Below are 16,225 nucleotides of genomic sequence, written 5' to 3' on the forward strand. Positions count from 1 at the left end.
TTTTCAGTATTAAAATCAGATTTTTTTTCTCTCTTTTAGAAACTCAATGTGCCATCAGGTTTTTCTGTCACGTCTCCTGACAAGAGAGGTTGGTTTATCAGCCCCTTTGGTGACAAGAAGCCCTTCCCTACTTGGATGATGGGGGCGTCTGTTGTTCCTGCCTTGCTTGTGTTCATTCTTATTTTCATGGAAACTCAAATTACTTCGTATGTTCGCACGCCATGATTATATACAGTTGCAAAGCATTCTCTACATGTGCATGAAATATGTTTACTAAAATAAACATTGTATTGTTTTCGTCTTGTTCCTCCAACATCTTAGATTAATAGTCAGTAAGAAGGAGCGTCGGCTGGTTAAAGGCTCTGGCTTCCATCTGGATCTCCTGCTCATTGTCATCCTGGGTGCCCTCTGCCCACTTTTTGGCTTGCCATGGCTCACGGCAGCCACTGTGCGGTCTGTCACTCATGTTAACGCGCTCACAGTGATGAGCAAGGCCACGGCTCCTGGAGAAAAGCCCATGATCCAGGAGGTGAAAGAGCAGAGGCTCACCGGACTTCTTGTGGCTGTGCTTGTTGGTAAGAGGAGAGGCAAGGATGGGAGTGGGGAGTACCAAATGACTATGCAGCACACCCCCTTCCTTTTTGGATCATAGCTTAGCAACTGTAGTTAGCCAGGCCTGACATCAAGCCTGTTGTTTTAGATATGCATACATTGTATATATTTTTAAAGAATACATTTCTCAGAAATCTATTAAAATTTGTATTTCTTTGCTTTGTATTGTAAAGAAAACTGCAATTTGCAGACTTTCTAAACAGATGGTTGTTTAGAACGTCTACAGCACTTTGACTGGGATTTCATTTTTCTCAATGACCATCATGCTCTGTTATGTAAGATTTCAAATAATCAATTAAGTCCATAAACTCATTAGGAAAAGGTCCTAATTGCTGAGGAGTTGGGTTATTTTCTCCCCACTGCAGGCCATTAAAAGGAATGCAGTTTTAAGGTACTTTAACACAAGAATGGAGCCTCAACGTCTGAAAATGAAGCCAGTGGCCGAGTCAAATGAAATGAACGTTTGTGAAAGACTCTTTGCAGTCCTGTGAAAAACTAATTAAACCATTACTTCTTTCAGAGGAGTTAAGAGGATAAGTAGTAGCCAGATGCTGCTAATCAAATGCACTTGACTAACTGATCTTTAGCAAGTTTGGACAGTTCTATAAAAGCAGCAGTCCGTCAGTTTTCTGGTCTGGAGCATTCGGATGTGTTACTACAATGCCACATTTTCGCCAGGAGTGGACGGACCAGCATATTCAGCCAGATCTCATATTTTTCAGTGCACAGAGAAACTGTTAGAAAACCCAAAAGCTATATATCAGACTCTACAGGTCTCAATTAGCATGATAAATATTAAAGTGCATGACAGCACAATTAGAAAAACTGAACAAGTATGGCTTGTTTGGAAAGGGTTGCTAGGAGAAAGCCTCTTTTCTATAAAAAGAAGGATCATAGTGTGCTTAGCTTTGCAAAGTTTGCATCTGAACAAACCACAGGACTTCTGGAACAATGTCCTTTGGACATATGAGACTGAAGTAGAGTCATAATGTTTGGTAATAATGCACAGTGCCACATGTGGCAAAAGCCAAACTAAAGGCTGGCTGAAATTGGGTCTTGCAACAGAACAATGATCCAAATTATAGCAATAAATCAACAAGAGAGTGGCTGAAAAAGGAAAAAATTAAGGAAGGAGAACTGTGCATAAATTAATCCTCAAATAGTTGACCTGCTATACCTAATGAGCTACATCCACCCTAAAGTTCTTCTAAAGTGAGACAGAAAAAGATTACTTCAAGTTACTTAATGTTAAGATGGCTCTACAAGATACTGAATGGGGTGCACTTGGTCTTTCAGGGGATTGCACAGAGTCTGTGAAAATGTCCATTTTCACATGATTGTACATACACTGTGTGGCTGCTGCCATAGTAAGTATAGCAACATTAATTCCAAAGTCAAAATAAACGCAATTATTTTGTCCAATTACAGAAAAAAAATATAAAGCCGGTTGTTTTTTAAGAGTTTGCCAACATTAACGTAGAAAGCTAAAATGAATTAAAAAGGGGAGACAACGTAATCGGCTGGCAGAATTATACTTCTTATCATTCTATGTAAGGAAAGTGTAACGATCAGAATTTACATCAGATCAATATTCAAGATGGAATAAAACAAGAATCTGAACCAGTGGCTATTTCTAGGTAAATAAACACGCGCTGGAAGAGTGGCAGCTCTGTAGCTCCTGCATGTCTAGACATTCATGAAGGATGACTCAGCCCAACAACAGCTTAAAATGATTTTTCATTCTGTTTGTCTTCAAAATGAGCCGAGACAGTCGTTCTACAAGTAGAAAATTTTGTGAAAGTGAAAATGCAGTGCCCGACATTGCAGCATTGTTTTTCATCCACTGACTCATTGCGTTTTGCCGACTGAAAGTCTTGTTTCAATTAAGGTAGGGTTCCCGAAGCAATCTTAAGTCTAGTTTGATCCAGTTTGGGTATGCAGGCGTGGTGAGTCATCATGATTGTTGAGCTTTTGTTTGAGTGAAATGCTGTTTGGATTAGGAAGAAGACTGTTTGGATTAGCCCTGAGAGTATCTTAACCAAGGCATCTGAAGAGGGAGTGTGTTTCTAATAAAAGGCACGACAGCGTGTTTGTTTTTAAGGGCCGTTCCCGTTCCCTTGTTGAATGAATAATTTTCTCCACAGTTGCCAGTTATTGTGCACGCATGCAGTAAAATCATGTTAAAAGTCCCCCTTTAAATCCCTGTTTGCCCATCAGGTATGTCCATAGTGATGACAGATATTCTCCGCCTCATCCCTCTGGCTGTGCTCTTCGGGATCTTCCTGTACATGGGGGTCACCTCTCTGACGGGCATCCAGCTGTACGAACGCATAACGCTTATGGTCACGCCTGCCAAGCACCACCCGGACCACATCTACGTCACCAAGGTAGCACACGCAATAGCAATGTTTACATGCCCTCTGCTCTATTATGAGTGGTAACATGGAGAAACCAAAGCCAGCAGAGCAACAACTGCGGGACCAAAATGACGTCCGTCCTCAGTGTTTGAGTTAAATCAAAAGAAAAACACAGAGGATTAGATGCTGAGAGTTAGAGACATAATACAACGTCACAGTGGATAATGACAGATCCCAATGAAAACCATGCACACCAGATTTCTGGTTTAAAGTCCTGGTTTTGAAAGAGTTTTTTCCTGGAGTTTTTACCCCAATCTGAGAGTAACCTCAACAGCTGAGGGAAAAGCACAGTTCATTTTCTGGCCATCTGGTTACTAATTCATCCATTCCTCTTATTTCACCTGCAGCTGTCAGACTATAGCATAGTTTTATCTACTCTTTGTATTACTGGTGTCAAACCATTTACATCTGTAAATTAAAACATTTAATACAATATTAAAGCAAAAAAAATCTGAAGAGATTTTAGCATTACGTCATGTCGTGTTGTGCTGTATTCTAAAACCTTGTAAATTTTGCGAGAGAGTCTTCTATAAAAAGACACATCATCCTCTGTCACACCAACCCTCTGCATGTCCTCCTTCACTACATCCATGGACCTCTGGATGAAGCTCCATCTTCAACATCCTTTGCCCAATATATTGTTGCTGAAATTTGAAATGAATTAAGGCGCACACAGCCAGGCTGTCTTTATGAGTTTCATTACCTTTGTTAAGCGGTCAAACAGCACAGGCACCGTGACAGTAGCCTGCATCTTTATAGAGACGGGTTATCTCTCTGCCATGGTCACAGAATACATTCAGAGGTTTGTCTAATAAAAAAATAACTCGTACATCAACATGTGATATATCTGGAAGATTACATGGAGAGAGGCTCCATATTGTCAGGTCAGCTTGATACAGAGGAGAAGCAGAGACTTAAAAAGGTCCCATTACATCTCTAATCTTCTCCATCCCCATCACTCCAAACCAACTTAACACCTTCATATCAAAAACATAACTTCTTTTTCTAAAGTTGCTGTGTTTACATGTGCAGCAGACTACCTAGATGTTAAAAAAAAACAGTTATAACTGGGATGTAGTGGGATCTTTATTTACACACAGCACCAGTGCCTGAAAACACACACTCTCAATGGGACTACATAGTAGGATTGTATTTCATGTCTTACCAGAAACTTAAACAGTACGTCCTCAAGTGCGCAGATGCTCTCTCTCTCTCTCTCTTTTTTAAACAGCACTGTTTCCAACCTAATTGCTCACGTAGAAGAACTTAGATCTTGTTATGTAGGGAACACTCCCTGCTAACAAGTCTCCCATTCACAGCAAGAGCAACTTTGCAGCTGCTTATCGTGATAACTTACAATAAAGCCTATGAGACTGTAAATAAATTACAACCATTCCCATGTCTTAAAATCCAGTCTTAATGGCTTTGTAATTCAAAATTTTCCCGAGTGAATTTCTTAAAAAAAGAGCGACAGAAAATCAAACCCTCATGCATGTTTAAATCATATGATTAGATGCAGAATTTTCCACTAGATGGAGCCAAAAATGTGATTTGTGCATCTTTGGGTATCTCTGTCTGTGCTGTAATTTCCTGGTTTCTAACCCTCTGACCAATACGTGTGTGTTTCTTCAGGTGAAGACATGGCGCATGAACATGTTTACCATCATCCAGCTGGCATGCATCGTGGCTCTGTGGGTAGTGAAGTCTACTGCGGCCTCCCTGGCGTTCCCCTTCGTCCTCATCATGACGGTGCCACTGCGACGCCTCATCCTCTCCAGGATCTTCGAGGAGCGTGAGCTCCAGGCGGTAGGTTTGGGTAGTAAAGGCTTTCCGAGAATGTTTGCCACAATCATCCGATCCCACATAGCCTCGAGATACTTACTGTATACGGCAATTTTAAAATTCAGCGGACGTTGGCATGTTTCTATATCGGTCTAATACTGACGTGTCAGGGCTTGAAACAAACTTGACCCCTGACAGTTCTGATGATTTTTTTTTTTCCCCCTGTGATCATGGACAGCTTTCTCATCCAAATAATTTCAAGACATACGCAGATATTGCTTTTTGCTTTTGGGTTTCATGTTTTCTTGGACAGATCTGCCTAAACCCATACATGTCATCACTGTCAAATTAAAACCTTCCATTTCGTAAATGTCAGCTTTTTAAGAGCAAGAAAATAGGCTTATTCTTAACATGACCACCGTTTGTGATGTGTTCTCATGAACCCTCTGCGCTGCAGAATTGCCCCAAACCACCTAAAGGACTGGCAAAAGTTGAAAATTGCCAAAGCTGAACCTCCTTGACGTCAAATCCTCCGCTCCCTCGAACCTTCACCCTTGTATGAACTCCATAATAAATGTTCCTGTTTCACATTCTTTTCTTTGCTTTTCTGCACTATAGACAATTGGTAAACCAAAGAAAGTCAAAGGGGGAAAATGGACTTGTAGCTCTGGTTTGTCTCATGTTCACATTAGTGGATGAAATAATGTGAACCTGTGGGAAAGTCATTCCTGGAAAACTTCTAATGATCCATGTATGAGAAATGCAATTTTAAAAAAAAATAAAAAATTCAAATTAATTTGGTTACAAAAACCTACTAAGTACATAATTTGAACCTTTGCTAGTCAAGATTGACACATGCCATCAATGATTTTCTACAATAATTACATAAAATAAAACCTCAATCCCAAAAAAGTGGAAACTGTTTGTAAAATGTAAATGAAAACAGGATGCAGTGATCTGCAGATCTCATAAATAAATCCATATTTTCTTCACATGAGAATATATAAAACATAAAGGTTTACATTTTCCTGTATTGCTACATTTTCTTGCTTCAAGAAAAATACTAGCTCAGTTTGAATCTGACACATCTCAAAAACGTTGGGACAAAGGCAACAAAAGACTGGGAAAGTAAGTGGCACTAAAAAGAAACAGCTGGAGGAACATTTTGTAAGTAATTAGGTTAACTGGCAACTGGTCGATTACATGACTGGATAAAAGGGAATTGTGGAACGCTCTCAGAATAATATTCCTCAGTGTAAAATTGTGAAGCCATAAGCAAACATGATCCAGAAATGCGCTTCTCTGGGCCAAGGCTCATTTAAAATGGACTGAGGCAAAGTGGGAAACTGTTCTGCGGTCAGACAAATCAAGATTTGAAATTCTTTTTTGACAACATTGACGCTGCATCCTCTGAACTAAAGTGGAGAGGGAACCTCGGGCTTATTATCGATTCAAAAGCCTCCATTTCCGATTCTAGGGGGATGTATGAGTGCCTTAGTTTGCACATCTGGAAAGGCACCATAGGGTATATACAACTTTTAGAGCAACTACACTCCCATCCAGACATTGTCTTTTTGAGAAGGCCTTGCATATTTCAGCAAGACAATGCTAAAGTGCATACTTCATACCTTTACAAGACCTTTCTGAAACATTTGGGACATGATGAAAAATACAACAAAGCAGGTCCAGGACTGTTAAGCAGCTAGAATCCTCTATCAGACAAGAATGAGACAACATTCCTTTCCCAAAAGTCCAGCATCTGCTCTCCTGAGTTCATTTACAAACTGATGTAAAAAGAAGATGAGATGCTACAAAGTGGTAAACATGGCCCTGTCCCAACTTTCTCGAGATATGTTGCTGCCATCAAACTCAAAATGACCGTATGACCTTGAAATGGTACATTGTCTCAATTTAAACATTTGTATTTTTTCTGTGTTCTATAGTTCACAAAATATGGGTTTATGAGATTTGCAAATCATTGCATTCTCTATGTAGTTAAAATTACAGCATTCCAATGTGTTTTTTGAACTGGGGATTGTAATTGTTTCACTAATGTTCTTCTTGTTACCACATTTTCCAATAACAAGCTATAACTCGGTTCTAAACTGTATATAAAGAGAAAGAATTTTATATTTTTTTAAAAGCAGATGTTTTAAGAAATTTCTTACTTTTGTCTACATCTTAAACATAATTTGAAAGCCTGGATCTGTGATGCTAAGTTGGCTAATGCAGATTAACAAAGAAAATTAGATGACATCACTGTAGTCTGCTTGTTCAAGATTTGGTGACTTTTAAACAGTCAGGCTAGCTTTTTCCATCTGTTTCTGTCTTTGTTTCAGTTAGGTTAAGTTGCTGCCAGTTGCTATTTGAACTCGCTAAAAAGTCAATAATAGCTGATCAGTGGTAAACCTTGGAAAAAAAAGAAACCTTCAGATTAAAAGTTGTGCCACGCCACTGCAGCCAACAATTATCAAAAGATGCAGCTTTTATTTTAAAGGTTAATGTTTTCTGTTTCCAGAAAACAGTTTGTGTCACGCTTTTCGTAATTTCACCATTGCTAGCAGAGTAGCTAGCGGCAGCAAATGCCATCAACCTTCAGCAACCACTCGCCAAGTGGTCAGGGAATACATGACTGGCAGATGGTTGCCGGCTGGTCTCTTGGGCTCTGTGCTAAAGCCTTAGTTCGCGAAAAGCAGCCTATTTTTTCAGGCGTTGATCTTAGAAGCACTAATTGCTGTGTATAATTAACAGAGTACTGCTCAGTCAAAATGCATGCATTGCTAAACTGTGCTTAATTTGTCCAGAATGAACATTAAATAAAAATAATGAGGTATTTCAACCCTTTGCAGCTGGATTGTGATGAAGATTCGCCCAACTTTGATGAAGACGGACGAGATGAGTACAATGAGATCCACATGCTTGTATAAATTTAAGCTGGAACCAGCTAAAAGAATCACCTACATCCTGCAGATCTGACCAATCGGAGGAAGCAAATCTTGGAAACCTCATTGTCTCTGGATAGCAAGAGGAGCTTCTTCAATGGTGTTTGTAAAATATACAGAATCTTTAGCTGGATAAGCACTTTTTACCTTTATTTAATCCAGTTTTTTTTTTTTTCAAGCACATCTAATGTTAGATCTTTGTGGTGGTGTCGATGTCTTAACCCTGACAGAAATAGCACTGAATGCATACCTGAAGCGGACTATACAAATCTAGAAACATAACATAACTTACATGAACTCTTTTTACCTGATGTCTCCCTTTAATTAGTCTCCAGGTTCTGGGCATAAGTGCAATGATAATGGGGACCTTTAGGACTGCAGCAGGCTTGATTAATTCAGGCTTATTTTGGCACTGATCTGTGAGAAAGGAAACATTTGCTTTAATGAGGAGAGGATTTCAATCAAACTTAATAATTCTTCAAATGAACTTTCTCTAAATGTAAAGCCTTCAATGGGTTTTACTGCCTCTGTTGTTAAACTGCCTTTTTCCTTTGTATTACTGCCTTTGTCTATAGGTTGCAATGGTGTGCAAACGAGGAGTTAAGTCAGTCCTTTTCCTTTCTGTACAGACTTGTAGAAAAAAAGGTCATGTTTCTCTGCCAACCCAGCTCCCTGGCACAAGTCCTCATCTCTAAATGTAGTCTCCCATGAAGCCAAAATCCCCTAGAGACTGTGCCTCTTCATGGGCTGCCACTGTACTTTTTTAAGGTGATTAATGCCCTCCACTGATCCCATTATTATGACCTTGGATGTATAAGTAAATAGCTAACATGGTCTAAACCTATTTTTCTACTTTGTTGTATCTATTTATTTTGTGACCTTTTGGACTTAACGCTATACCATGTTCTTAGTGGTATTTAGATTTCGGATAGCTTAAGCTACTGTTAGAGTTACTGTAAAATATAAAGAACATTGTGTAGAGTGACACGTTAAAAACAGAAAAATGTGTCTTTATTTAAAGTATCTGTCAGTTTTTTGCGAGATTTGGTATATTTTTTAAGAGATGTCATGAATAACACACTTGGCTAACACAGACACAATAGTACTGAAAATGTTTGGGAGCATTTAAACATTTGCAGGATGCATGAAGGTTGCATTGCACAGAAAGACTGTGAGCTTGGGATTGTAATTTACCATCTGTTTTTAGAGTTATCCTATATTGCAACCAACACCTGCTGCTTCATTAGGTACACCTGTTCATCTCTTTGTTATTGCAAATCTAATCAGTCAATCATACTGCAGCAACTGCAGCAATGTATGTATGCATATAGACATAGTCAAGATGACTTCTTGAAATTTGGCCAAGCATCAGATTTGGGAAGAAAGGTGTTTTTAAGTAACTTTAAATGTGACATGGTAGTCGATGATAGGCAGTCTGGTCTGAGTATTTCAGAAACTGCTGATTTGCTGGGATTTTCCCACAAAACCATCTCGAGGGTTTATACAGAATGGTCTGAAAATGCATTGTTGATGCCAGAGGTCCAGAGGGCAGAGGAGATTCTGCTTTGAGCTGATAGGCAGCAGTAACTCAATTAACTGCTCATTGCAACCAAGGTATGCAGAAGAGCATTTTTGAATGAACAACATATTAAATTTGAATTGGATAAGCTACAGCAGCAGAAGACCACACTGTACATCACTTTTGATGGCTCTTTCCTGCAGGATGCATGCTAGGTCAAAAACCTCAAATGCCCTCCACCAGATCTCAAAAGGGGGTCCAGCATGATACTACCTAAGGTATACCTAATGAAGTGTAGTTTTGACACATGCACATTTTCAGAAGCCTTACCTTTTTCTGCCACACAGAAACACATAACAGCTGCTGTACATAAAACAACAAAAAAGCTTAAACTAATTTATTGATTAGTGTTAAAAATTGGTGTGATTTTACTATATTTGGATCAATGGTCCATTTACGGTCAACAATTAAAAGCTTAGGAATTGAAATGAAGAAGCTTCACATTTAGATGTTTTGAGGATATTCAGTGTCTGGTTCACCAAACATTAGGATTATAAAGTTTATCCGTATTGATTTAAAACAGACGGGAGTTGTTGAATGCAACAAAAAAAGTGAGCACATTGGGTTCTGGTCTTTCTCCATGTTTCCATTCGGTGGTTCCCTTGCTTTTATCACTGACACACTCGGGAAGCGTCAGCTGAGTCCTGGGGATTTTAACTGGGTGGATATCTGCAGAAAGTCACACAAACGCAATTGTCTGCTGTTTTTCTTACAATATCTTGATGGCACACTCTTTGATCACATTCAGTGAAAGTGGAAAAGAACAGCAAAGATGATTGAACCCAAACCCAAATTCCTGACTCTGGAGGATGCTGGGCAAAAAAGTTAATTCAACATGAAAGTCTGTTTCTTTGCACTGTTACTACCAAAAAGTATGTACTGCTAACATTTAGTCTATGACCCTTTTAAAAGAAAACAGTGCATAGTAAGTTAGGAGAGAGAGGGACTGCTTGGCAGCTGAAGAGGTTTCTATAAATTGCTGGCAAAAAGGCCAAAACCCCACTATAAACATACTTTAAATGGTCAGCAATGTACTGTAATTCATGCACATGAAAAAAATGTGTATCTTATTTCACATAACCATGCCCTACATTATGAGCCATGCAAGGATTCAGTCTCAGGGGAAACTGACCTTTGATCTGTAAATATTGCTCCCCAGCCTTTAGTTTGTTGCCTCTTTGTGTAAATAAAGCGGTCAAGGCAATCCGGCGCTTGCTATGTAAAAATCTATGGCTTACAGTCCCGGCTTTTATGTTGTACAATGTAGGAAAAAGAGGTCAAGTGCAGAGAATTGTGTTTACTCCAGTGAAGTGACATAGAAGTTTAACGGTAAATTAATCTCTCTTTCCCCCCAGATTGTTCTCTGTAGGCCTGCACTTGAAGTTCCTCTTTGATGTGAAGCGTACACCTGCTGCAGTCTGTATTTAATTCTGCAGCTCCCCGAGTTAATGAGTAACACAATGTGCTTTGAATTAGCACTCTGTGCAAGTTTCATTTAAAATGGGCTGCGTTATTAATGGACCTTTTCAACCATGTGTTTATGTTTCGGTAGTTTAAAGAGACTGGAATGGCAAACTGAGGGCAAAGACAGTGAGGTATTTTCTTCTTTATACCCACCCCAACCATATTCGTGACATTATTGAATGTTTGCCTGTGACTGAGTGTGTTTTTAGGGGCAGGAACTTGATTTATGGAAGTTCACTAATGACACAACTATGAGTGGTCACCATGTTAGAAAGTGCACTGCCAAATAATTTTGCAAAAAAAATGAAAAAACTATTTTTGTTGTTGATGTTTTGGGGTTTTTTTAACTCTTCATTTTTTGTGACATTTATGTATTTTTTCTAATCTAGAATTATTTAAATAATCAAAAGTATTCTAATATTGTGTAAATTTAAAAAGTGTAAGATAAACTCTAGATTGCCCTGAGTAAGCAAGCATCCCTCATATTTTCTGCCTTACAGACAATTTTTTCAGTTTGTATTTATTTCATTTACAAGGACGACAGTTCATTTGAAATAACCTGGACTACCTTCCACTGTAGTTGTCACCCTGAAAGCTGTACTTGCTAGTTGTAGTCTGTGAGTCCAAAAGAAATTTAGCAAGCAGCATTTGGATGTTATTGTGGCAAAAACAATGTGTAACAACCATTTTTAAACACCACGGCCAACCTAAGAATTGTTGCTTCCTATGTCCATTTCTTTATGACCCCAATGTCCCAATCTTCCGCTGGCTTCTTCCAGCAGGCTAACACACCATGTCACAAAGCTCAAGTGATCTTAAACTAGACTTCAGCTATCGCTCCAATTGAACACCTTTGGGATGCAGTGTATTGGGAGATGGTAGATGTGCAGCCAACAAATCTGCAGTAACTGTGCAAAGCTATGCTATCATGTCAGTCTGAACCAAAATCTCAGTGGATTGTTTCCACCACCTTATTGAATCTGTGCAATGAAGGATTAGGCCAGCTCTGAAGGCAAAATCTAACCTGTTAATAGCAAGGTGTACCTAATGAAGTGACCAGTAAGTATATAGTTTTATTTAAAAAATGAAAATGAAAAGCATTTATAAATCTGTTCAGGCAGACTAACATTGTTTAATAGTTTGTTGAAAGCTTACATTTGTTCTATGTCTAATAGTTTTGTCATTATTTAACTTCCATACATAAAAGCGCACACTAATGTTAGTTGTACACAGAACACTAAGTGCAATACTATGAGAGACTAAGAGTTGATGCTGTACAGCCAGCTGTGAGTGGCTGAGAACATGAGAATCAAAAGGGGGGTAAAGATTTTATTTTTTAGATTAAAGTAAAATGCCTTGTTGATGTCATTAATGACTAAATATGCAGTGAAAGCTTTGATAGTTCATTTTTTAGCCAAAGTTGTTGTCTGTCAACAATGCTGTGCTTATACGACCTGTGATGGTGAAAGAGGCCCCAAGGTGTATGTCCGATACAAGTGTGTGTGACACGAGCTGCTGTGTCTGTGGAGGCCACAGCCTAAAAAGAACCAGCAAACAGTTTTACCAAAACATCCTTTCAGTATTTACACAAAAAAAAAAAGTGGAATTGTGGGTATTATTAAGATAAGAAAAGGTGTGGCGCTGCCTCTTGGTCCTGTCTGGTGTTGGATGTCAGGACACACGAGATGAAAAGAAAAATCTTTCTGGTCTTTTTGACCCTTAAAAAAATTCTGTCATGTCAACGTTCTCACGTCACCTCATTTCGTCGCCTTATACCTCCATGGTAGCAGGCCAGGCCACCCACCCAATTCTAAGACTTGGCTCTGTTATTTTTGAACCAAGGCTAATCCACTGTCATCAGTTTGAGTAAAGACGTCTGGCAAGCTTGGATTTTTAGCATATGGAATAGTGTACTCGGTTTGACCATATATAACTATAAATCAGACACATGTGAAACAAGATTAACTACTGCAAGGAAATTCTGTAACACTGATATTTTCCTAAGAGCAGCAGAAGTATAAGGGATGCTGGAGGAATGCCATTATTTTTTTTCTTCTGTCTTTGGTTTTTGGTATCTGATTTTCCTCATCTCCTGCTGTAAATTAAATGCTATCTCCAGTATTATCCGTTTTTTAATGTTCTTTTTTGTGGATAGTATTTTTTTTATTCATAGAACATAGAAGGTGTTCAGTTCAGTTCAGTAAGAAACACCTATGATTTTTACGACTATGCCACTTGTTTATGCTGAAGTCACACTAGGGAAAACAAAATGAACAAAACTTTTGTGACCTTGTGCATTCGTGTTGCAGCTCTGACCAGGTCTGCAACCACTCCCAGTCAGTTGTACTCTTCAAAGCAAATTTACTGAGTCCAGACAGTGGTAAAAGAGCACTAAGACAGAGTCAGTAGGAAGTGCTTTTACCTGTGGAAAATGACGCAAGCACTCTGCAACCTTGTTTTTAATAGAGGAATATAATCAGGATACAAGCAGCTGGCAACCACTTGAGTCGAGTCCTGTATTGCAAAGAGTTGTCGCAGTCGAGTTGCACTCATCTGCACAGACCGACTCTTTCAAAGGTTTTCAATGATTATTTGAAAACCTTTGCCTGTCTGAGAGCGATTCCAGTCAGTCCCTGTCTCACCATGATTATTCGGCTATAAGTTGCCTCCACTTGGCAACCTGTGCAATTGCCGTCCAGTTGAAAGTGGTTGCCCAGAGGTTGAGGGCGTCGCCCACTCAACCTCTGAACAGTCGGTCAACACAAGTAGTTGCACTTGGTCTTTGACAGCAACAAAATTCCATGAATCGTAAGGACTGTTTTTACTCTAGTGTGACTGATCCACAAAAGACAAAACTACTATACGTTTCTCCCAGCACAGTGTAAGCTGCATTAAGCAAGGTTTTAATAAGATCCAGACCAAAGAGCTCTACAACACACAACAGCTAGCAAGTCCGTGTCTCATGATCAACGGGTCAGCAGTTAATTGGGACTCCCTGTTATGCACAAGGTGTGTTTTTGGTGGCAAGATTGCCTGCTGACAAATAATGGTCCCGTTTTAGAGACCCGCATTAGCAAGTTGGAGAGAGAGAGCACTGAAAGATATGATGCTAATGTTCTTTTTCAATCATGAAATTAAAAACTCAGCCAAGTAGCAAATCTTATTTGTTTTCCACTCTTTCGCTTACATTTTCTCATTAGAGTTAGGCGCTACTTGGTTAACTTTACCTGCATGTTGGGGAACAAGGAGTTTGAAGTGGCACTTATTTAATTAACCGGGTGCATCAGGTAACAAATACCAAAAAACACCTTGTGCATAAATGATGCTAGAGTCTTATTAGACATAATATCACCAATTGGGACTCCTGGATCTGAACAGTCTCTAGTTTACCCACCGATTCTTGAGAAAAGTCCCCTTTGGCTCTTGCTTTCTGTTTTTATGCTGGGCAACTGATCCTCAGTCAGATTAAGAGAGCATCCTTTGCAGATTACAAGTAACTATAAAATTATTCAAGTATTGAAATCCCCCAAAACACCTAATGGACCTTTACATTGTTTTACTGACACAGTTTTCTGCATGAGCTCTGCACAGCAGTCCTTTTAAGTAGTAATTGGATGAAAAAATAATTAAATGCGGTATGTTTGCATTTGTAGACTGACACTTAGGTCATGTGAATACTTTAATAGCAGGTCTGTCTTGCTATGGCTATAAAGAGGTTTTCAAAAAACTGTAAAGCATTATTTTTTTGTCTGAAATAAATATTTATTATGTGTTTCAAATACAAATGGAATTGTTTTTATTTCTGTCAACATAAAACGATTACAGTATAAACCAGATTACTTCTGCCACACATAAGACAAAATAATGGAAGTGAAGGACATTCATTAGGTAAGTGCTCAGTGTATTTTCATTTTACAGACTGTATAATGTGATAAATATATACTGTACATTTACCAAACGAGTCACAGAGAAATACAGTGTTTGACCTTTGAAGAGAAAAATCACTACAACAATAAAAAGGTTACATTTTCATGGATTTCAGCCAGTTGTGTTCATATTTGTTTATGGAGGGTAATGTTTAAAACAATGTTATTTTTTAAATAACAAAATATATCCCATAGTTTGACAGTTGGATGACAAAATCCTGTAAAATGTTGTTGTTTTCTGTGCATTATGGTTTTGGAACTCAAACATAAAAAACATAGCTTTGTAGATTTAGTCAATGTCCCCCTCAAGACTGCCTGTGTGTGTACCTCGGGACGGCTTCCAGTACTTGTGATAAGTCTGGCTCACTCTGTACAGGTCATAATGATGATTCATAAAATGAAAAAACATTTTAAAAACATTTTTAGTGAAAAAAAATAAAAACTGTCCAAGTGCAGAGGCAGCACATAAGGTCAAGAGTGTCTTTTGTTAAAATCTGAGGTTTCTCATGAGAGCGTTTGTCAAAAAGGACCCGACCTGTAGTGGATGCTTTCTGTGCTGACACTATGAAAGCCACATACCAACACTATGATGGTGACTGGAGATAAGGTCAGTTACTAGTCACCAGTGTTGGTCAAGTTACTTGAAAAAAGTAATCAGTTACTAATTACTGATTACTTCCCCCAAAAAGTAATCCCGTTACTTTACTGATTACTTATTTTCAAAAGTAATTAGTTACTTAGTTACTTTTTAAAAACACAATTTACAACCTGAATAGATAAAGCAATAGATCTTTCAGCCCAATTCTACTTTTTCTGCATAATCCATCATACAAAATGTAATCAAATGGAAACGTCTCTTTTTAAAACTTTAAATCTTTTAACTTTATGCATCAAGCAAAAATTAAATTATATGCAACATTCTCTGACTGAAAGAAATTTGTTTAACATTTAAACCTATTTTCTGCACATTCCAGCACATAAAATAAAATATTTTTTTGTGTTTACACTCACTCTTTCAAATAGATGAAAGTAAAACACAGCAGAAAATAAATAAAATCAAAGACTAGCGGTCCTGTTGCTCTATTTTCACCTGTAAAGCAGGAGTGGGGTAGGTGGAGGTTTACCCTGGTGCAGGTGTGCCGCGGCGGTCAGTGGAAGAATCCGCGAGTTTCTCTGTGAGTTTCACAAATGGTTTCACATTACGTTGTAGCGCACTCGCTGCTTGCTTAGAAGTTTAGGGGGTTTTTTTCGCTGTAAAAAGAAGTTTTCTTCCCACGCACAACGGACACTAATGTTTTTGTCACTTTTTATGGAATCAAACTCAAAATAAGGTCAGTACTTCCACGCTTTAAACGCTGCACGCTCATACTCTCTCCCGCACTCAATATATTATCCATTGTTGATCTGCACACAGCTGTTGTCATGAACGTCGCACTCGCTTACATCACTGTCATGAGATATTCTGCAAAAAATCACAGTTTTAGTAACGCAGTAACGCAGTGT

General features: G+C 38.6%; 1 protein-coding gene across 5 annotated transcripts in view; it reads left to right on the top strand.

Moving 5' to 3' along the window:
- Positions 1-15,164, top strand: part of slc4a3 (solute carrier family 4 member 3) — a 65,994-nt gene extending 50,830 nt beyond the window's left edge. For all 5 annotated transcript variants that reach the window (XM_013270257.3, XM_013270258.3, XM_003443324.4 and 2 more), the window contains 5 exons: positions 40-206; positions 322-575; positions 2,830-2,999; positions 4,662-4,835; positions 7,661-15,164. In XM_013270257.3, the coding sequence (XP_013125711.1) occupies positions 40-206; positions 322-575; positions 2,830-2,999; positions 4,662-4,835; positions 7,661-7,738 (843 nt within the window). In that variant the 3' untranslated portion in view covers positions 7,739-15,164. The remainder of the gene's footprint in view (positions 1-39; positions 207-321; positions 576-2,829; positions 3,000-4,661; positions 4,836-7,660) is intronic.
- The last annotated feature ends 1,061 nt before the right edge of the window (positions 15,165-16,225 follow it).

Source organism: Oreochromis niloticus, linkage group LG16, assembly GCF_001858045.2.
Source record: "Oreochromis niloticus isolate F11D_XX linkage group LG16, O_niloticus_UMD_NMBU, whole genome shotgun sequence".
Taxonomy (NCBI): domain Eukaryota; kingdom Metazoa; phylum Chordata; class Actinopteri; order Cichliformes; family Cichlidae; genus Oreochromis; species Oreochromis niloticus.